The 21,812-nt window shown below is 37.6% G+C and overlaps 1 protein-coding gene across 2 annotated transcripts in view; it reads left to right on the forward strand.

The window, feature by feature from the left end:
- UNC5C (unc-5 netrin receptor C) overlaps positions 1 to 21,812 on the forward strand; it is a 368,160-nt gene that overhangs the window by 316,908 nt on the left and 29,440 nt on the right. Inside the window, exons 8-13 of one of the 2 annotated variants that reach the window (XM_019741124.2) lie at positions 1,304 to 1,360; positions 3,365 to 3,556; positions 4,229 to 4,573; positions 7,422 to 7,509; positions 17,337 to 17,505; positions 20,600 to 20,833. In XM_019741124.2, coding sequence (XP_019596683.1) covers positions 1,304 to 1,360; positions 3,365 to 3,556; positions 4,229 to 4,573; positions 7,422 to 7,509; positions 17,337 to 17,505; positions 20,600 to 20,833 — 1,085 coding nt within the window. The remainder of the gene's footprint in view (positions 1 to 1,303; positions 1,361 to 3,364; positions 3,557 to 4,228; positions 4,574 to 7,421; positions 7,510 to 17,336; positions 17,506 to 20,599; positions 20,834 to 21,812) is intronic. The other variant, XM_019741125.2, reaches the window with a different exon arrangement.

Consider the following 21,812-nt stretch of genomic DNA (forward strand, 5'->3'; position numbering starts at 1 on the left):
TAATTCAGAGCAAACCTGTCTGTGCTGCAGCAAACCTCTTTTTCATTAAGGTAGGACTGCATGTTTCTGCAGAATTAGTTCCCCCAAATAGGTAAATAGCTTGTCAGAACTGAGTGTTCTGCAAACTACAAAAAAACTACCTGAGGCACGATTTAGAGTTGCCTTTAATATGAAAGCATTACACACCTTTAATTTGAAACCAATTAATTATAATTCTTGCAGGTTCTCTACATTTTTGCCCTTGAGTATTGCTAAGAAAGTTTAATTCACATGCTACTTATTCATCTTCATTTGATTAATCCAAATGGTGCTGGATCATTTGATTAACTCATATGTTGAAGCATATTAAATATTAGGAAACAGCAGGTGCCAGTTCTAAGTTATGCTTCTAAAACGCCCATAGATTTTTTTTTTATTTCAAAAAGTTGCTCTTCCCATTTTTTAAATGTTTTCTCCCAATTATTTCTATTGTTATTTTCAGTTTCCTACCTTGGAATAAACTAAAAAGAAAGAAAAATCGCTAGTGTTATTTCTGCATTTATTGTTGAGATAAGGTTTTTATTTTGCCCAATTTGCACCATTCCTATGAAGCCCTAAAATAAATAACCTTATAACCTCTAGGCCCTATTGATTTGTGAGTGATTTGAAATAAAAAGCATCCAGTTTCCATTGTATTGACAAACTGCTCAGTCCGTGGGCAAAACCTATTGGATTCCTATTAAATGGAGAGGGCAGGAAACAACAAAAAATCCAAAAAGTGGATTTGAGATGGAGAGGGGAGAGGTGGTCTTGGCTCAGCTCAGTAAATGATTATTTAACCTTTGACCAATGACGACAGGTCTTCTTCAGTTCTATTAGGCCAAGAGCAAGCTGTTATGATTAAATAAAAAAGAAAAAGAAAAAAACCTGTTTAGAGCCTTACTGAATATGTCCTGGGAATTAAAGCATATGGCAGGGATAAGGAAAAAAGATTTTCCTTATGCTAATGACCCTTGATGTCTAAAATAAATTAGATCCATTAGAGTTTATGCTCAATAAAAGGAAGACTTTAAGCACTCCAAAGTTAGTGACTCGAGACCAGTTTTTGCTCTGAAATTCAATCTGCCTGCTTATTAATTCTTCCTGAGACTCCAGAGCAGACAGGAGATGCAAAATCATAATTCTGTACTGAACCAGAATTTTAAAGGACCGCAGAATTCTATTCCTTTTCTTTTAATTAACCATTTTTCATACTTTTCATTTTGTTTCTCTCATTAATTTGATTTTGTTCCTATTTTTGTTTCATTTTTTGTTTCTTTTCAAGGTTTCATTTATCCTATTTCAACTGAACAGAGAACCCAGAATGAATATGGATTTTCTTGTAAGTTTGATGTTTGGTTTTTATGTTGCTGAATAATCATTTAACGTTATTGCCCCCAGTTCAAGTTTACCTTTCTTTAGCTCACAGATGTGCACATAGGAAATAGGCGCCTAATATATTCTAACATGAAAAACAAATTAGATTTTCACCGCTGAAGAGAAGAAAGGGTCATTTCAAGTCTCTGCCAGCTTTAAAATCTATCAGCCTACTATCCAAAGCTTGAGTCCCAGTAGCTAACAAAACATACCATGAAATATGCTGATATAAATAAAGGGCAGGGTTCAAACGCTAAAAAGTAAAGCGTTGAGAAAATGCAGACCTATTGAGTTAGAAATCATGCATGTAATTACAGCCTGGTAAAGTAAAACATGAAGGGTTTCAGTATAAAATTCTGACCAGAGTTTCGAACGCAGCCGTTGGGCCTCAACTACAACCCAACAGCAAAGTCAAGTCAGCACTTTGAAAGCAGGTCTAACACAATCAAGGCTGTTTGGGATGTCACTGGTTTTCTGCAATGATCTGTCAGTGTTGACTTGGCTGATAGAAAAGCAGATATTCTGGAAACTGGGGGAAAGACAGTAGTTTAAAAAGAAAAAAAAAAAGGCTTTCACATACTGTACATTTAAGCACAAAATGCTAAAAGGGATGGAGCGATTTCCAATAGAGACTTTCTTTACTGTCAGTGTATCAGAGATTTCATGGCGTAAGAATGTGAATGACCCTGTGAGCCATGGGCAATCTAAATGATGAGTCATTTCACCACATGAACCTTGCTGCTGTGAGTCTTAGGAGACAGTCATGGTTCCTCTACACTTAGGAGGTCATGGGACCTACAAATCAGAATTGTCTCCCCCAGAATGCACATGTATATAAAATTGAGCGTAAAAGCGCTGTGGTTGACCACTGGAAGTACCTGTTTAATCACCTTTTACTGTGCAAGCACCTTCAGTTCACTTCACTAAAAACAGAAACTTAAAGATGTCTATGGGATTCAGTAAAGGTTTCTTTTTATTTGTTTTGTTTTGATTATCAGCTTCTATCACCTTTTGCAGTTGGCTCCACGCATGTGCTATGCCACCAAGGCAACAAGCAACATTTGTAGGAATTTTCTTCTTGCTTTACCCAAGAACAGACTCCCCCCCAACTGACCACACACTGTGTGGTCAAATGCTCGATTGCCTTCAGGGGTAGTCTGACCTTTCTGATTACTGAACCAGGCCTTTATCTTACTCCACACACCGTAGAGCTGTATTTTATTCCAGTAATGAGTAGCTCAGATGTGACTATCTGACAAGAGACCGTGAGAAGCTCAGGGTTCTCACAGGTAATACTGAGTCTGTATCAAAAGCCTGGAGTTGCCGGCTTTAACCTCTGCTCCTCAGATCTGGGTCTTCTGAAAGCACACCCTTCAGGTTCAACATGTTTGTTCCTAATATTTGTTTTGCTTAGTTACACCATTCCCGCCCACCCCTTCATTGATTTAGGGGAAAATGAGAAAGATTGCTCCCTTTCATTATGGAAAGTAATTTTATGACTTGGAATGATACTTGGGAAAATATTCTGGCTCGATAAACATACAGATTCAGAACAAGCCAGGTATTTCTAACACAGTGTTTATGTTTTAAAGAACTTTCAGTGAATTCAAAGCCACCTTCCCAACTTTCCCCCTGAAATTAGTAATAAACTTTTGAGTCTTGTGGGTCAAGGATGGTTTTAGCTCCAGTTTCTTTTTATGCCATGTAATAAATGGTCTGTTACACTGCCCAATTTAAGATAGATGAGTGGGTGGATAGATGCAGAGTGAGAAAGGAAAAGAAATCAGAGATAATTTTCCACTGAAAGACCAAAGTTGTTTTCTATAGCTTTTGAAATAGATTTGGAATTAACCTATAAAAGAGGCAATAAATGTCTGAAAAAAATTATAGCAATATGTATGTGTACTGTGGGAAATGTCTCTAACCAGTCAGTCAGTCCAATGTTTCCTTCTGCCCACCCCCTGTCCAGCTGCTCCTGACTCAGATGACGTCGCTCTGTATGTTGGCGTTGTGATAGCCGTGATCGTTTGCCTGGCCATCTCTGTAGTGGTGGCCCTATTTGTATATCGGAAGAATCATCGTGACTTTGAGTCTGATATTATTGACTCTTCAGCACTCAATGGAGGCTTTCAGCCTGTGAACATCAAGGCAGCAAGGCAAGGTCAGTTGACATTGCACTTCACACCTGCGACTTACACATGTAAGCAGCCTCCCCGTGTGGCTTCAAAATCAGTGAAATCATCCAGTTCAGCTAGAATGTAGTCTCCATGAGGAAAGGAACATTGGTCTATTTTATTGATTACTGTAGTACCTTCATTCACATAACAAATGAGAATTGACAAGGCGCGTGAATTTTTTTTTCTTTTTCTAACAGGTTTCTGTTATACTTTTTAACTTTTATTTGAAAAGAGTACATGGATTGGTTGCGTGATTTCTTGAGTCTCCTTTTTTTCCCTTTTGACAAGACATCTTGTATTGCTATAAATTCAGTATTCTCCAGATAAGTCCAAATCCAGTATAGAGAAGGGAAATTTTTACCTATAGTTACTTAGTGGGATCACTGTCTATGAATCTAATCTGTTTAAATTGATAAATACACTAGAAGCTGTGAGTAGACTTCAAGGAAAATATACAATGAACTTGTCTATTTATTTGTAGCCAATAATAACATGGATCCTAGTTATCTAATTGCCCTGATGTAACCTTGGAGTATACGTCTCTAATGTTCGCTGAGTTGCTTTCCTTTTGCTCAGGAAGCTTCAGGGGGAGTCTGACTGATGTAAGTTGCCTGAGTGGAGAATGCTAGTGGACTTTCCTTCTCTTTCTGACTTAGATCTCCTGGCAGTCCCCCCAGACCTCACATCAGCTGCAGCCATGTACAGAGGACCTGTCTATGCGTTGCATGATGTATCGGACAAAATCCCAATGACCAACTCTCCAATTCTGGATCCACTGCCTAACCTGAAAATCAAAGTGTACAACACCTCAGGTGCTGTCACCCCCCAAGATGACCTCTCTGAATTTGCATCAAAGCTATCCCCTCAGATGACCCAGTCCTTGTTGGAGAATGAGGCCCTCAACCTGAAGAATCAGAGTCTAGCAAGGCAGACTGATCCATCCTGTACAGCATTTGGCACCTTCAACTCTCTCGGGGGTCACCTTATTGTTCCTAATTCAGGTAATTCCTAAAGGTTTAAACTGCAACAATAGAGTTGGAAAAAATATTTTTGTACCCAAATCTTTTTTTTATTTGTTTGTTTTCATTAGGCCTGAAAAGTTAAATGTAGCCTATTTAACCCAAATCTACTTTCAATGTAAACCAACATCACTTCAGACAAAGTCAGCAAAGCCATTTGTCTTCCTCCAACCAACTCTGGAAACACTTCCCCTATGAATAGTATACTCACAACTTTCTGCCAAGGTGTAATTTAGAACTGTCATTAACCTTCTTTTTAACAGAGCTTCAGAAGGCAACATCAAGCCAGAAGCTCTCACTGTTTATCATCTCACTTTAAAAGGACAAATTAATTAGAAAACATATCAGTCGGTTCAGTTCCAATTCACTATAGGAACCAATACTTCAGAATACTAATTTTCAGATGATCAGAGGACATCATAATAGACATCAAATCTTCATTTATTAACGCTTATTACACAGTCTTAAGGTACACACTCCCACTTCCGATATATCTCTCTAGAATCACAGCTTCATCATGTGTCCTTTTGTAGTCTTATTTTGTTTTCAGTCTATTATTTAGTTATCTGATTATATATAATAAGCCTCATAAAGGTATTAAGTGGTGAATTTAAGTTAATGACTGATAGTGTTTGATTAAAATTTGGTAGTCGTTAATCAAGAGTAGTAATGGGTTTGGAACTATGGGTGATAAGAGGGTTAATGGATTCCTCTATGAATCGACCTTAGCTCTTTTGGACAAGACTAAGTATTTTGTAAAAACAGCAATAAGAACAATTTAATTGACCTAAAGCCTTCACATAGCATAAGAAAAGAATATAATAAATTCTTTTGTAAACAGCCATACAGCCAATTAATCTACTACTAATTTTTCTTGAGTCTGAATATGAACTTGTCTTTGATTCTTCCTCTTATTCAGTCCCCCATTTGAGTGCCTTGACAATTTTTGCCCCATACCTTTAAAAGCCTATTTTAATAAATTGAAATACTTAATGGAATATTATTTTTTCTTGTTCGACATATTTTACATAGTTGAGATTATATATTATATAAAACACATTTTACCTTTTTCTCGTTAATTTTCATGCTATTGTGTACTCTTTAAAATCATTATTTTAAATATATTTTAATAGTCTATCAAATGAATAGATCAAAATATACTCTATTGATACTTCCATTATATTATTCTTAAGACAGTGTTGTTTTTTTAAAGGATATTCACTAGATTCTACCTTTCCTTCCCATTTCTACACCTGTCACTTTTTCATATATGAATTATTATAAAGGCTTATCAAGTGAAAAGGAGGGAGCCAACGTGTGTTAAATACTTTCTATGTACTAAGCAATGGTGATTTACATACACTATTTTATTTAATAGAGTAACAGTTATTGCCTAATATGTATCAGGCTTTATATGTACTACTTTACATCTATAATTTCACTTCATCCTCATAACAAACATAAAAGTACATTTTATTGTTCCCATTGGAAAAAAGAAAAATACCGAGACTTCGTAGACTCATGTGTGGTCTCCCTGCTCCCACTCTGTGCCTCCACAAACCATTCTCTGCACTGGTGTGATGTCCCACTTCTCACAGTACCACAGCTCTGACATTGCTTTCCTTCTCAAGAAGGCCATGACTCAACATTGTCAGTTATACAAAAGCGTTTGAGTAACTAGTCCTCCTTAACGCTCCATTCTTTCTTCTCAAGACTTTCCAGTGTGGTCGGGCAAGTTTCCTTACTGCCCTCCACTCGTTTGGCATATTCCATATCCTTGCAAATTAAATTATAAGCTAATCAAAGACAACAACACTATCTTTTACTTCTTGGCATTCACAACAGTGCCACACACTGTACTCCCAAGGACGCTCCATAAATTTTTATTGAGTTGAAATAAACCGCATTTATTAAAGAATAAAAACATGGAGCCCAGTATCTTCAGGTTGCTGCCCACCCTGAATTACTCTTTAAGATGACAGTGGTTCTTACAGGGTGGTCCATGGACCACCATCATCGGCATCACCTGGCAACTTGTTAGAGCTACAAAAATTTACAGTTTTGTTAGAACTATAAAATCAGAAACTCGGGGGGGGGGGGTAGGATCCAGTAATCTGTGTTTTAGCAAGTCCTCCCGATGATTCTGATGCAAGCTCCAGGCACACCACTGTAATAGTCTCTGTTAACTTAGAACAGACGTCAATCCAATAGTCAAAATGGCACTAATTCTCAAGTCAGTAAAAACCTGTTTGCCCTGCTGTGACTGAAACTAGCAGTTACTGTTGACTTTCTGGAGTTATGTATGATAAAAGAACTTCTTCACCAATTATTGTTCTGTTACGGAGAAACACTGATTCTAATCAGCTATTTCAGAAATAAATGTGTTTTGATATTGTTGAGGTTAGTATTTCTCTGACTTTGACTCTTGTGGGGATTTCTTTTTTTCTTTCCTTTTCTTTTTTAATTACAAACAATTCATCATTACAGCTGTTGGAAATTTTAAGAACAGTTGTTCGTTTGCCCCTTCTTTTACAAGGAAAACAACAGTGGAACCATCTGTCTATTCCTTAAATAAAACAAAAGTTTAAAAATTTACATGATTCCTTTAAATAATTTCATAACAGGTCAGAGGAAGCTGTGGTAACAAGGCCAGTAAGGATGTGAGGCAGGGCAGCCATGAACATTTACATGCCTTTAAAGAGAAAGCAGGCGTATGGCTGCATAGCCACAAAATCTCCTTGATTCCCTTTCACTTGCTTCAAAGGCATTCTGTGATGTTTCCGTTTGATGCATAGGTCTTATATGACTGCTTTTCTCTTTTGCTATTCAGGAGTAAGCTTGCTGATTCCCGCTGGGGCCATTCCCCAAGGGAGAGTCTACGAAATGTATGTGACTGTACACAGGAAAGAAAATATGAGGTAAATATGCTTTTTCTGGTGCACTTGACTTTATCAATGTCTGACTTGGAGGAGAATTGTACAATAGAAAGAATAAAACCAGCGTATTTTTGTCTTGAGTGCCCTGCTTCTGGCATACTCTTGTTTTTCTAGACTAGTGAAAGGTCAGCTTTTACTTCTCTGCATCTTTGAGGCTCCAGACACTTTTGAAGATCTTGAGTATGGGTGGAAGGCCAGAGATCTCTTCCCAAGTGGACATGTGGCCATATCAGCTGAAAAATGGCCATAAACTTATCCATAGATTGTCCAGAGAGATATGTGGGTAGATATAGAGACATCAGCTTAATATGGCCTGGCTCAGGATTCCAGCCTGTTCCCATTACAGGGTTAAAGGTTACAAAGAATTAGACAACCTCTAGCTCCTGACCTACCACCCTCACCTCAGCCTAGCACTTTATTCTCACCTGCAGATTCTTCTTTTTGTGGCTCTCTCTAACTAAAATGTTATCGACTTCCTTCTTATGTTTATCACCTATGAATTCCATACTGTGCCTTTCTAAATGGATCTAGGATTGATTAATGCTAGATTGACTCAAAAGGCTCTGTTTTGAAAGTGTCATAATCATAAAGATGAAGTTATTTTAAGTAAAAATAGTAAGAGGAGTTTAGAAGTCCTAATTCAATTTGCAGTCTGGCCTCTAACAAATTATACATGATTATTTCTTGCTTAGTTCCCATATAAAGTGCTTGTGTTAAATAGTGCTTTAGAGGCCTGACTGATTAATGCTTCTGAAGTACACAGTGATTTTAAAATAAAAGATGTTGTTGAAATGAAGATCCTTACATGTAATTTTCATTGTTTTTCCCGAGGGGAAACGCATCAGCTCCTCAGCCCTGTAATTTGTAATTTGTAATTCTACAAATGTAGAACTACATTATCATTATAACGCATTATACCTTTACTCTTCCCCTCTCTCAGCCTCAGAAAAACATCCATTTTTAGTCTTGTTCTTCAGTAGCTGAAAACTCTTTTATCATGCTCTCAGGTGGAGATACTGATATTTATAATCTGTAGGACCCAGAACATTTTTTTTCCTCTGGTGGTGTACTTTCACCTACATAAACACAAGCCTGTCTAACAAAATAATAAAATTCCTTGAGCATCACTCATGCCCTTATATTTGAGCAACGGAAAAATCACTAAAGGCTTATATTTACTCACATCAAATATTCATTTTTTCATTCTCAATGCAAAGTAACATTCATGGGCCCTCAGAGCCTTTTTTTTTTTTTTTTTTTTGTAGTAGCAACAGAAATGAAAATTGGCAAGCTCTAAGATCTCTTTGGAATTTATTTTTTCTTTCTCTTGTCCAGTGTCAAGGTTAGCAACTAGTACATCCATTCCTCAAGGTCTTTGCCAACATGGACATTTTTGTTTAAACAGAAATGAGTACTAGCTGGTGCTTTATACTGAAAAACAATGAGGTGTTCATGGTCTCTTATTTCCCATCTAATCACCATTATCTTTGTCTGAAGATCACATCAGAAGGGGCTGCTTCAGGGGCCTGCTGAAGCTAAAAAGATGTGTGTACTCACCTGCCTCCCATCGTTTGCCTTCCCGTCCTTTAGTCAGCACCCTCACCAGTATAATTGCACATTTTAGATGAAAGAAAGAGAACACAGAAAATTGATTAAAGCTAGACACTTCTGCTTTTAGGTTCTTCTGCCTTTGACTCTAAAGAAAAGGAAACTAAATCCCTCCTTGCTACGCCTTCCACCTGAAGTTAGGTGCAGAGGGAATTATTCTATTGAATTTGGTGTGCATCAGAGAAGGTCTGTTTATAAAATAAAGCTCGAGAAGCCTCCAGATCTCAAAAGAAAATAGGCACAAGGGGACACAAGAAGATAACTATCTCAAATAAATGAGAAAGTCCTCTCTTCCCTAATTTTCTGTTGTGAACTGGATGCGTTTTTTTTCTTGTAAAAATACAATGACAAGAATGTGTTTCATGGTATAGTGATAATTCAAAGCATACCTACCATTTATTCAGCATCCTTTTGGTTTCATTTATTCCTCCCTACTTCTCTGCAAGTTATGCTGAGCTCTAACTAAGCTCGGGGAAACTAAGTGGCATAGCCAAGTTTTCACAGTTAACGATTTAGGGAAGGCGGAATTCACACCCAGGTTATCTCAACCGCAAAGCTCTTCTGCTCACTCTCTCACATGCCATCCATCCTCCATCGCACGAGTACATGACTCAAGCCTCTGCCTTCTTATTACAGTGCATTCTGGAACACAGCTTCTTTCTATTACTCACTAAAGACCTTTTCTATCCTCACATGATGTAAGAAAGAACTTCTTTCAGAGAAGACACTGTAAGGACGTTAGGAGATACGAATGTTACTTCAAGGCATTTAGGAAAATTCTGATTATTTTTCTCCATTTTCCTTCTCTATGATTCCCTTTATTGCATCCCAAACTGGGTGTTTTTCCAGCTGGATGGTATCCAGCTGGTCATGTGCTGATGTGAACTGTCCAAAGGGAGGCGTGAACTTAATTACATGTGGCATAGTGAATGTGAAAAGAGGGGCCTTGTCATTACCAAATGCGCTCTAAGAGAAAGCACTGAATGGCAGATAAGCAGCCTAAATGAGCTGCAGAGATGGGACAAGCTGTCTCGGACCAAAAGGGAGCAGAGCTGCAAGGCTGTGCTCGTGATTTCTCCCCTGCTTTACAGATCTCTGCAAAGCCCCTGGAGAGACTGCAAAGCCCCTGTTTCCCTCTGTGGATACAATTGCCACGATTGATGGCACCAATATGGGCTCTTTTGCCTTGTTTCCAGTAAAAGTTTTTTTTATAAAATGAGCCTAACTAAAGACTGTTTGCCCATTGTCATTGTTTATTGAAAAACAATTTGCATTAAAGATATGAGCATTACATTTTCCTTTCTTTGTATCCTGTACTTGCCTAGCAGTTTTCTCAAAAGGCCAAGAAATGAATTTAGACATTCCAAAGATAAAGGTAAATAGAACATTTTTTTGTAAACTGTAGGGGGCCATGGAAGGTTTCTGAGCAGCCAAGTGATACAAGAATAGCAGTGCTTTTTAAAGATTGATCTGGTGACGGTGTGTGGGATGAATCGTAGAGGGAACCGAAAAACTTCCCTAAAGGATGGATGGCTGGTTGAGCTGTGGCAATAATCTAAGTGTGCAGAGAAGGGATAGAGCCAGGCCTGAGCCTGGAGAATGGAAAGTGAAATATATTTCTGAATCAACTGTTAGGAGTGATGCAACACACACACAAAATATATACTTAGGAATCAAACCTTGGTCACTGGGAGAATTGTGAGAGCATTGAAAGAGGTCAGAAGCATCAACTGGTTCGAGGGGGAAAAGGATAGATTCTGAGTTAGATGTGCACGATGTGTGCAAGTGGAGATAAGGGATTTGTGCTACATGTGCAGATGGGAAGTCACTGGTGAGCGGATCCTTCCAGGGTAAAAGTGCAGAGGCAGAAAGAAGAAAACTGGGAGAAATAATTTGGGAAATATTCCTAGTATTTATGGTTTGGGTGTGATGAGTGAAACTAAATAGAACATGCAAGGATAAGGCAGGTAAAGAATTTGCATCACACGTGGTGCCACATAGCGGCTCCTCAAATGACTATTTTAAATGAAAGCATGAATGATGGTACGTGTAATAGGAAAAGATCAAAGGTAAAGATGGTTTCAAGATGGAGGAAGTGGTTGACAGAGGTATTATTAAAATTAAATTGTAAAGAAAGAATAACAATTTGAATAATTATTAGATGTGTTAACGGCAGGACATTGATAGTCTTTAGGTATTATTTTTTTTAAGGATGACATACAGTAGGAATAGTTTAAAGTATGAATTAGTGGTGAGGTAGTTAAAACTATCACATATGTTTACTGAATATAAATAATAAAGTAACGTGTTAGGATAGCGGGCCAAAAATCTCTTATGTAGGTAATCAACTAGCGAAAAGTTTTCATTTATTTTAACATGTTACTTACAACTTTGTAAATGGTTGACATTATTATTTCTCAGTGAAACTCAAGGTATTCTCCTTTTAAATAGAGTCCTAAATTCCTCCTTTGAAGGAACAGCTATAAAAAGATTAAAGATATAAGTGGGAGGGAGACAAGTCCAGGTATAATTAAATCTTATTCTCTCACTGTTCTCCACAGTGTTTATTTATTGAAATCCTACTTACAAAGAAATGATTCAAGAATTATGAAAACACAATCTTTTCACTGGAAGAAGAAAATGTAAATAAGTGGACAAAAAATGGGAAAAATAAAATTAGAAAAGATAAGATAAAGTCAGGCTAGCAGTTAGAATATAAAATGTTTGGTGTAATTCCCAGCATATTTCCTGGAATAGATCATGAATTTACTACTTCAAAGTTTTCAAGAGAAAAACATGGTGAGTTACAAGATCCCTGTGTCCATGAGGAAAAAAATATGTCCGGAAGAAGCTAAATGATTTCTCCTGTGGTTCCTCATGAAGAAAACATTTTGTTAATACAATGAACAACATCCTTAAAATAAAAACAGCAATGAGTTTCATAGGGCTGCTTCTTTTAGTGTTCCTCAACATAAGTAGATGGTATAAGGTGCTAGTATAAATTCAGTAAAATAATTTCACAAGGATTTAGTAATAAGTCCAGGTCACAATACCTAGGATAGATTTTGGCCTGGCCTTTCTAAGCAGCTTCCATAATTTTTGTTTGTTTGTTTGTTTGTTTGTTGCTCAATTAAGCTTTTTTTTTTTTTTAATTTTTATTGGAAAAGTAGAATTTAAAAAGCTCAGGGCAGGTAGTGCAATTTTTGTTTGTTTTGTCTGTTTGTTTTTTTAATAAATTTTATTGGGGAATATTGGGAGATAGTGTGTTTTTGCAGGACCCATCAGCTCCAAGTCAAGTCATTGTTTTCAATCTAGTTGTGGAAGGCGCAGCTCACAGTGGCCTATGTGGGAATCGAACTGGCAACCTTGGTGTTATGACCACTGCGCTCTAACCAACTGGCTGCCCTCAATTAAGCTTTTGATAGCCAGTGAGTTAGATATTCCCTGTCAGATACGTAAAGTGCAAATATTATATAATGAGCCTCCTGAGGGGCATGACAAAAGACATGCCTGTCATTAGAAGGCATCTCATCTCCACATAGAGGTGGATGGAGATAGCTTCTTTTCAAGAAGCAGTTTTGAACCTGCTATAGCAAACAGACAAAATTTTTCAAGGCCCCAAACCCCCAAATAAACAACCCAAAATATACCATTATGTGCGATAAACTAAAAGATCGTGTTTGAACTCTAGCTTTGCCTGTGACTAGCTGTACAACTTCAGACAAATGTGTTAATATCTCCAGATTCCAGTTTCCTCTTCTGGAAAAAAAGGTAACAGAAATACTGACCCAAACTACCTAAAGGAGTGCTGTGGGCAGCCAATGCAATTGCTTTTGTGAAAGTTTTGTAAATTACGTACTTTTGTATAGAAGTTCTCATTGATAATAGCAAGCAAAGGATGAGAAAAATATCTCTGACAGGAAATAAAAACTCCTCTCTGAGAACTGTTCCAGAGGCCTCAGAACCCATCCAGCATTTACAGTAATATTATTTTTGCTGGACTTTGAAAATTTACAATTTTAATCGTTATGCATTACTGAATTTCTACTTAATTGCTGCTTCTGCAGGTAATTTTTGCTTTGTGTTCATTTCCATATCATCTGCAATTAATATTTATATAGTGTTAGCTTAAATAGCTTAGACAACACATGACTCATAAAGTAGTCAAACCCTTCTTTGTAAAAACATGAATCAGACTTATTTATATTTATTTTCTACTATTTTTGTTTCACATATTTTAATATCCTCCCTTTGTGCAAATAATGAAAATGTGAATTTAAACACTCTGACCTTTGGTTTCACATAGTTAAATCTTAACCATCCCAAAGTCACTCCTTCCATAAACGCTTGGAAATATTTTCAGTTTCAACACTATTTCTTTCAATCTCTAAAACACAAAAAGATTCTTATCATTATTTCTTCTTTGTTTTTCATTCCATTATGAATTCCACTTCACTACTTCCCTATTTATTATGTTCTTGCACCTCACTGGTTTAATAAATTCTTTTGACACCTACCGCTCCTTCTTTCTCTTGCTGTCCCTCCTCCAAGAATGGCACCCATCAATATTGCATGCCAGGGGTGTGTGTGGAGAGCACAGGTCTGACAGCTCCCCGTCCCAGCAGGGAGTCTTCTTCCTTCTGTTCCAACTCAGTGATGAGAAGAACCCCTCCTCTTTCTGCCTCAAGCACAGACTGCTAAAAGCAGACTGAGAGACAGATGTTTCCAATCCCCAACTGTATTGCAAGGACCACTTGAAATGGATTCCACTTTAGTCTCCTTCCTTAAAAGTTTAATGCTTACTTCTCAAGGTATATTTGTAACTAAAAGGTAAGAACAGTGCTCAGGAAAACACAATCATTGCTTTTTTTTTTTTTTTTGGCCCAGGTAGGAAAAGTAGAGTTTAAAAAGCTCAGAGCAGGTAGTGCAGTACTTTTTTAAAAATAAATTTTATTGGGGAATATTGGAGTGTAGTGTGTTTCTCCAGGGCCCGTCAGCTCCAAGTCATTGTCCTTCAATCTAGTTGTGGAGGGCGCAGCTCACTGGCCCATGTGGGAATCGAACTAGCGACCCTTTTGCTAAGAGCTCACGCTCCAACCAACTGAGCCATCTGGCCACCCAGGTAGTGTAGTATTAGCTATGACACAATGAAAGCAAAACTTCACTCATGTTCTAAGAGAATGAATTTCAGACTGGAAGGAAGGAAGGAGGAAAAACTGGGTTAAGAGGAAATGAAAATGAGGGGCAAAGGGGACGGTAATGATTTCTCAAGCTGCCAATAACCTTAAGATTTCATATAGAAGTACATTTCCAAGTACTCCAATAACTTTTGATTTAATAAAACTATGTTGTTATTAAGTAGAATCGAGACAGTATTAACAGACTAAAAAGAGACAAAAAAGTTGTTTTGATTTTCTAAATAGAAGGAAAGAAGAGCCATATGTTGCTGAGATCCTAGTAAAATTTTAGAATAAGGAAATTTTAGAATTTTAGAAGAGGAAGCAATGATAGCCAAGTTTTAGTAGGGGAAACTGTGCCAAATTTTAGTTGAGTCCTCAGAACTGATGATGATATTTGTCAAGAACTGAAGAATCTCTAAGATTTACTTGTGAGCTACCACAGATTTGTGAATGCTGTTACATGACACAGACTCCTGGTCAGAGACAAAGGACAGTTTATTACTCATAGCAATCGTAGCATCCAGAGTATCATCATTTTTGTGCCAGTTTCCTGAACCCCAGTTCCAAAAGAGTGATGCAAACGGGGTCAGTGACATCTACACACTCAGTGGTTGCACTCCAGAAAGGACCCCTGAGCTTAGGTAACCTGGGCCTTTTATAATGGGAAGTAGATATGCCTGCCATTTACTCCAGAGGTAAGCACTATCTTCATCTTCCAAGGCAATTGCTATGTAATCACCTTGAAAAGATAGTCAGGAACATGCAAAAGCATGAGACATCCATAGAGAATTGTCTTTCAACAATATTAAAAAAAAAAAAAAAAATTAGTGACAACCTCCATCACTCATTGAGTATTAAATGAGGCCATAGATATAAGCTAACTTCTAAATTATGTAGTATTTAATACATAAAATGTAGATTGACCACACAAAAATCCATTTCAATTGTCTGTTGAAGTTATAAAGGAATTTGATATATCCCTTGTAATATCCATGTGAATAAAATGGAAAGATGTGAACTGGACAATGTATATTTTAATGGATTTATATTAGGCTGAATTAAATAACTCCAAGTATTGATGTCAGAGTGGAGAGAGGTTTCAAGTGATGTCCTTGAAAAAGTCTCTGTCTTTATCCTGTTCTTGTATTACAATGTTATCAGTGATTGGAATGAGAACATAAATGGCAGGCATATCAGATTTATGGAGGATAAAAGACTGGAAAAGGTGGCCAATAATTGGGGGAAAGACTAAGCATTAAGAAATAGATGACCTGAAATTTCCCTGAAACTATTAAGGTGTAATTAAATAGCTAAATATAAATTTCTGTACGTAGGTTCAAAAGCTATCATTGCAACCATAGAATTATAGAGACTTAGCCTAAGACATTTTGTTTTAGGAATACACAGAGTTGTTAGCTTTAAGAAATTGCTCGACCTTCTTGGGGCTTCATTACCTCATTTTATAAAGGCAATGCTTAACCATATTATCTCTGTCTTTCCATCTAACTGAAGCCTGCTAGATAATATTTATAAATAATTACTTGATTGAGAATAATCTAAAGCAACAATTTTGAGGGTATTGATCAAACTCCATATTCCAAATCAAAGCAATAGTCTAGACTCTATAATGTCTATTTAAGTGTTACATTCATTTCAAGATGCCCCATTTTAGTTGACATTGAAACAGACAAACATCTATATGTGAAGATTATATAATCTATATAATGAAGATTAAAAATATAGGGAGAGAGACGGAAACTATGCTTTTCCAGCTAAAGTCTAAAAAAAGATTGGAGAATTGAGAGGATATTTGATCTGAAATACAGAAAACTTTTTAGACACCATAAAAATCTCTAAATATTTGAAAGGCTTTCATGCCAAAGTGGAAAGAAAGCAGAGCAAGGATATGTGAAGAGAAGTGTCAGGAAAGCAGATTGTGTTCTTTCTAAGTAAGAATATGTTGTAAATTAGAGTTGGTAACAGATGAGAGACCCTCAGTAATGGTGGACCACAATTTTGGGTGTGTCTAAAACACCCACCGCATGTCAGCATATTGTAGAGAGATTTCTGCTTTGGATGGAAGGTGGTACTTGTTGACCCTGAGGGCCCGTCGTCCTCTAAAGTTCTATGCCTCTCTGGTTTCTTAAGCCACTCTACCTGACAGAGTAGTTTTGAGTACTGTTGTTAAGAAAGCACTGGTTTTAGTCCTAGCCCTAGCACTGGTAGTTGTGGGACTGTGGGCAATCCACTCAACACCTTGAGACTACTTCCTCACATACCAACTGATAGCTCAGGTTCATTTATCCATTTGCTTGTTGATTACAGTCTTATTAGGGAAAGAGTTTAAGGGAATTAAAATAAAACCTATGAGATAAAGATTTTGAATCTTTAAGGTTTTTACTCCCCTACTCTCAGAGTCTGAAGTATACAAGTAGAGATATTTCATTTTAAAATGCTGTAGAAAGAGTTATATATTCTGTCTGGTAATATTTGAATGAATGAATGTGCCATACTAGCCTGAATTATTCCTGGGAAAAAAAGCATTTGGATGAAGTTTAGCTCTATGGTGTCCGTATTCTGAAGTGATGTTTTAAAAAGTATTTTTCAAGTTAGGTCCTAAAATAACCACAAAAGTATTTAAAACCCTATGAGACCAATGACAAGTGTTATCAGAAAACATGGTTCTGTTGCCTCTTAAGGACTCTGTACCTTCTCATTACACCCTGAAAATATCCGTCCATGGATTCAGAGGACATCACCAAAGGCAGACCTGTGTCTGAGGGAAGCAGATCAAAGAGATGCAGGCATATCCACTGTTATCATAAAGACCTTCAGTCCTGCAAGACCAAAGTCTTGGTATAAAGCGCTTGCCTTTCCATGTAGTTCTGTGTCACTATCACCCCCAAAAATAAACTCCAAGAAGAAACTATTTGTTCAATTTTAGATTTAAATTCTCAAAGAGTACATAGCACAGAAATAGGATGGAAATGTCACTGATACTGTTCTCTGCTCTCGTCCTAGGCCACCCACGGAAGACACGCAGACACTCTTGACCCCTGTGGTAAGCTGTGGGCCTCTAGGAGCCCTACTGACCCGGCCCGTCGTCCTCACTATGCATCACTGCGCAGATCCCAACACTGAGGACTGGAAGATACAGCTCAAACACCAGGCAGCTCAGGGGCAGTGGGAGGTGAGCTCTTGTTGGATAAAGATGCAACATAAGAGCAATCCATGCAGATAAACAGGAGCAATCGTGAGAAGCAAAAACATTTTTAAAATGAAACATGGATAGAATTTTAGCTTACACTCAAAATGAAAAAGAGAGAGAGAGAAAAGGACAAAGAGAGGGGAGAAAGAATGAGGGAGGCAGGAAGGGGAAGAGACAGACAGACTGTTTATTGAATGCTTTATCTACTGACTGATAGACATAAAGAAAATGGTCAAGCATGAGCTAGCTCATAGGGAAAATGCACTTTGGAATCTTACACAAGTCTCTTTTGGAAAAGACATACTGTATCTTGGGAAGGGAAATAAATATATATATTTATATTTATTATTAAACATATATTTATGCATATATATGCATATATATGTGTGTGTGTGTGTATATATATATATATATATATATATATATACATTGAACTTGAAACTAGAGAAACATTGCACCTGGGTCATAAAACGTTAGGCACTTACTTGTAGACAAGTACTGGGAATCTAGTTCTTCTGAACTTAACCTAGGAAAACAGAAAGGGTATATCTTCTACACTCCACTGGAATGAAGAACACCTATGGCATCCTGGCTCTCAGTGGCCATTGCCATCATAATTTCCTAAGGACAGTACCTTAAGCAGATCCAGTTTTTGACATCAGAACCCTTCAGTTAGCACCTAAAGTTAAGTACAAAAGGGTTTGTTACATTTACCACAAAGATTTTACACCTAATGTCTTTTTAAAGCTTGCCTATGTTTATTATTATCCCTTGAGTAAATAGTATCTATTGTTTTAATGGAAAATACCAAGTAAAAAATTACATTTTAGACTATTCTCACGAAAGCATGTTTCAGGACTATGTTTATCAAAAAATATCAAATGGTTGTAAAAGCTACCTCTCCCTGTATTTTGTGTCGTTACAAAGAGAAGTATATGTTATGTATTATGTGATTACTTACAGTGTTTTTCTTTTAGGCAAGAAATTTTTGGAAAAAATATACATAAAAATTCAAGCCCCTAGTATTTTAGGAAAAAATAGCATTAGAGTTAGAAAAGCAGCAGGGCATCTCTGGGGTTGATTTTTTTTCTATGGACATGTGTTTTTTCCTTTCTATGGACAGGTTCTCCTCTTCGCCACATGAGGGGATCACTCCTTCACAGAGAACTTAAAGTTTATGATTGAAGTCTAGGGATGTATATACTTTATGTTCGGTTAAGGCAAGACTTAACCAAGTCTAACGTCAGTTCCATAAATCTTTAATGATATATCTCAAAACATTCCAAAGTCTTAGTCTCAAGGGACTTTATTGCCCTGTCTATGTCTGAGTAATTTGAATAACACTTTGAGTAATAATAACATCAGTAATAATACTAAAAGAAAGAGATGAGAGGAGCAGAGAGAAAGGGAACAATGCTTCTGAAATCACTCTTATTTATACTTGTGACAAGCACATGGGACATCTTTATTCTTGACTGTATCTTCTAGGAGACTTGCTGTAACATGTCATCATTGCATGATGCCTAGCTTATGCTCGTTCTGTTAGAGAAAATAGCTTTTTCCAAGTGTCCTTTTGGGGCTGGAATAAACCTGGAGGTACTGCACTTCCATTTCTTTTTTCTGGTTCAGTTTGAGCTTCATCTTTGGGTACCTGTATAGTTGAAGATACAAAGCTATGAGAATACAGCTCTTACTAGGGCTCAGATGATGTTGCCAGTCCTAACTAATGAACAACCACCTGAGGGGGCTGCTTCTCTCCTATCTTTGCCCATCCCCAGGGACTCAATTTATGATGAAACAGTCATTCCTGTTTTGGACAAATAACCATTTGCTCACCATGAACCAGGTCCACTGAGATACCATGGGAAGCAAAGTACACACAGTTCCTGTTCTGTGGAGATTAAGTAGCCTAATGCATGGGCCAAGTCATGCCCACACATTTTATCTCTCCCATGTGAAATTGTATTAATTACATTAATTAAATTGAATTAATTAAAAGTTGGAAGAGTTCACATAAATATCTGAACTTCCAGCTTCTTTTGAAAAATGAAAGGTTATACCTTCAAGGGTACAATTCCTTTGTAGCCTGAATTCCTGTGTAGCCTCCATGGGCTGAAACAAGTGGAGACTGAGCTCTTCAGCCAGCTTTGTGCTCTGCTTCACCACGGTCTGCCCCACTTGTATTGCTGTCTGCCCTTCCTGCTTCACACCTTTCTATTGCCTGGCTGCCCTGGGACGTATATGGAATTGTGATGCTTGGTTTATGGATTCTACGCTTGGTCTTTCTTCTGTAGCCTGAGTCATCTGGATAAATCAAAACCTGGTTGAGTTAGTAACTGTTTTTATAGAATTCATCACTTCACTTCCACTTATTTTTATGTTTTTCTAATTTTTCCCCAAAATTTAAAAAGATGAATTGTTTAAAGGCTGACATGAAAAATAACAGAGAACAGTGTCTTAAAAGTATGGACTTGGCCATATTGTGCTTTCTATAGAGTCCAGCAGCCCAGATTATTGAGGAAAAGAAGGGTATGGCTTTGGAAAGTAATTGGAGGGTGAGTTTGGAAGAACACAGTGGAGTCGTATTGTATAATTCCTTAATTCATCTAATTCTTTCAAACTCCTAGATTTTAAGGGGGGAACATTACTACTCTGCTGTAATGACATTGATATAAAATAGTACTTTTGGATTACATAAGAAATTGAGAAATTAAAACATTAAATTCTCAGAAACAGATAATAAACTCAGGTGAACTGAAGTTAGAAGGATAATTCATCAATTTCCTGGGGAATTTTATGTAGATTTCAGTATTGCAGATTCTCAGATCAAAACATGCTAAGTAAAGAGCATCTAAATAAAGAATATTAAAGTATAAAGACAAGGGAAGTACAGGAGATTCTGATAAAGAATGGAAATAGAAATACAATAAAGCCTGAGAAAGAAAAAAGAGCAGGACAAAGAATTATAACATTTAGGAGAAGACATCCTGCTCCATCCACCACCACTGGCCACAGTGCCAGTGGTCAGCTGGACCCTCAGGGGCTCAGCCACAGTTCCTTCCCTCTTGTCCCCCAGGACGTGGTGGTGGTGGGAGAGGAAAACTTCACGACCCCCTGCTACATTCAGCTGGACGCAGAGGCCTGCCACCTCCTCACAGAGAACCTCAGCACTTACGCTCTGGTCGGGCAGTCCACCACCAAAGCGGCCGCAAAGCGCCTGAAGCTGGCCATCTTTGGGCCACTCTGCTGCTCATCTCTGGAGTACAGCATCCGTGTCTACTGTCTGGATGACACCCACGATGCCCTGAAGGTAAGCGCTCCTGCCTGAGCCGCCCTTTCCACCTTCACACAGAAGCCACGGTTTGGCGTGACTGTGCGTGTGTGTGCGTGTGTGCGCGCGCGCGCGCGTGTGTGTGTGTGTGTGTGTGTGTGTGTGTGTGTGTGTGTGTGCATGTGCCTGAGTGGATGCACACAAATGTTTAGCCCCAAAAGATGCAGTTAAAAAAAAAATTAGACGGTTCTCTGAGGTCAGGATGATAAATGAGCTGTTTCCATTATGCTGATTCCTCCCAAGAGCTACTTTTGTTTACCTTCCTTGATTTCCTTTAATGAAAAATTTAGAAATGGGAGAATTTGGCAACGGGACCCATGGATGGTAAATAATCTGCTTCCATGTTCATCTCAGCTGTGTTCTTCCTATAAAAGGAATTGGTGTAATCGTTCACCCTGTATGTTTCTCTTGTGTGCTACTGTATTTATACACTTCCCCATTCTTTATATGAGGATTGCGAGGAAAAGGGTTAGCATTTGACAACAGGCGGCTGCTTTGCAGAATAAATGAGCTGAATTCCTGATGGTATTATTGCCATTCATTTTATCTCATTTGAAGCTTTAAAGGATATAGTCAGTGCCTTTGAAGAAGTTATAATCTAACAGGAGGAATAAAAGAAGCATGCCACGGCCTAGGAGACGAGTCAGAGTGTGATAAACGCTATAGATGAATGCAATGTTCTATGGACATTCAGGACAGGCATCACATTATTTTAAGGAAATATGACAAGAAGTCAACATTTGATATTGGCCCTAATGGAAGATATGGTTTAACCAGCAATAATGGGAAAAAAATACAAGATTTCTATGTGAAGGGAACAGCGTGGAAAAAACACAGAGAGAACAGTAAATACAGACTCTATACAGGTATATTATTTCCAGTAAGCTTAGAATGATAGATAGGTGTTTTATGGACTTTGACTGCCAGAGAGAAGAGCTGAGATTCAGCTTCTTGAGGT

This window comes from Rhinolophus sinicus, linkage group LG02, assembly GCF_036562045.2.
Source record: "Rhinolophus sinicus isolate RSC01 linkage group LG02, ASM3656204v1, whole genome shotgun sequence".
Lineage (NCBI taxonomy): Eukaryota > Metazoa > Chordata > Mammalia > Chiroptera > Rhinolophidae > Rhinolophus > Rhinolophus sinicus.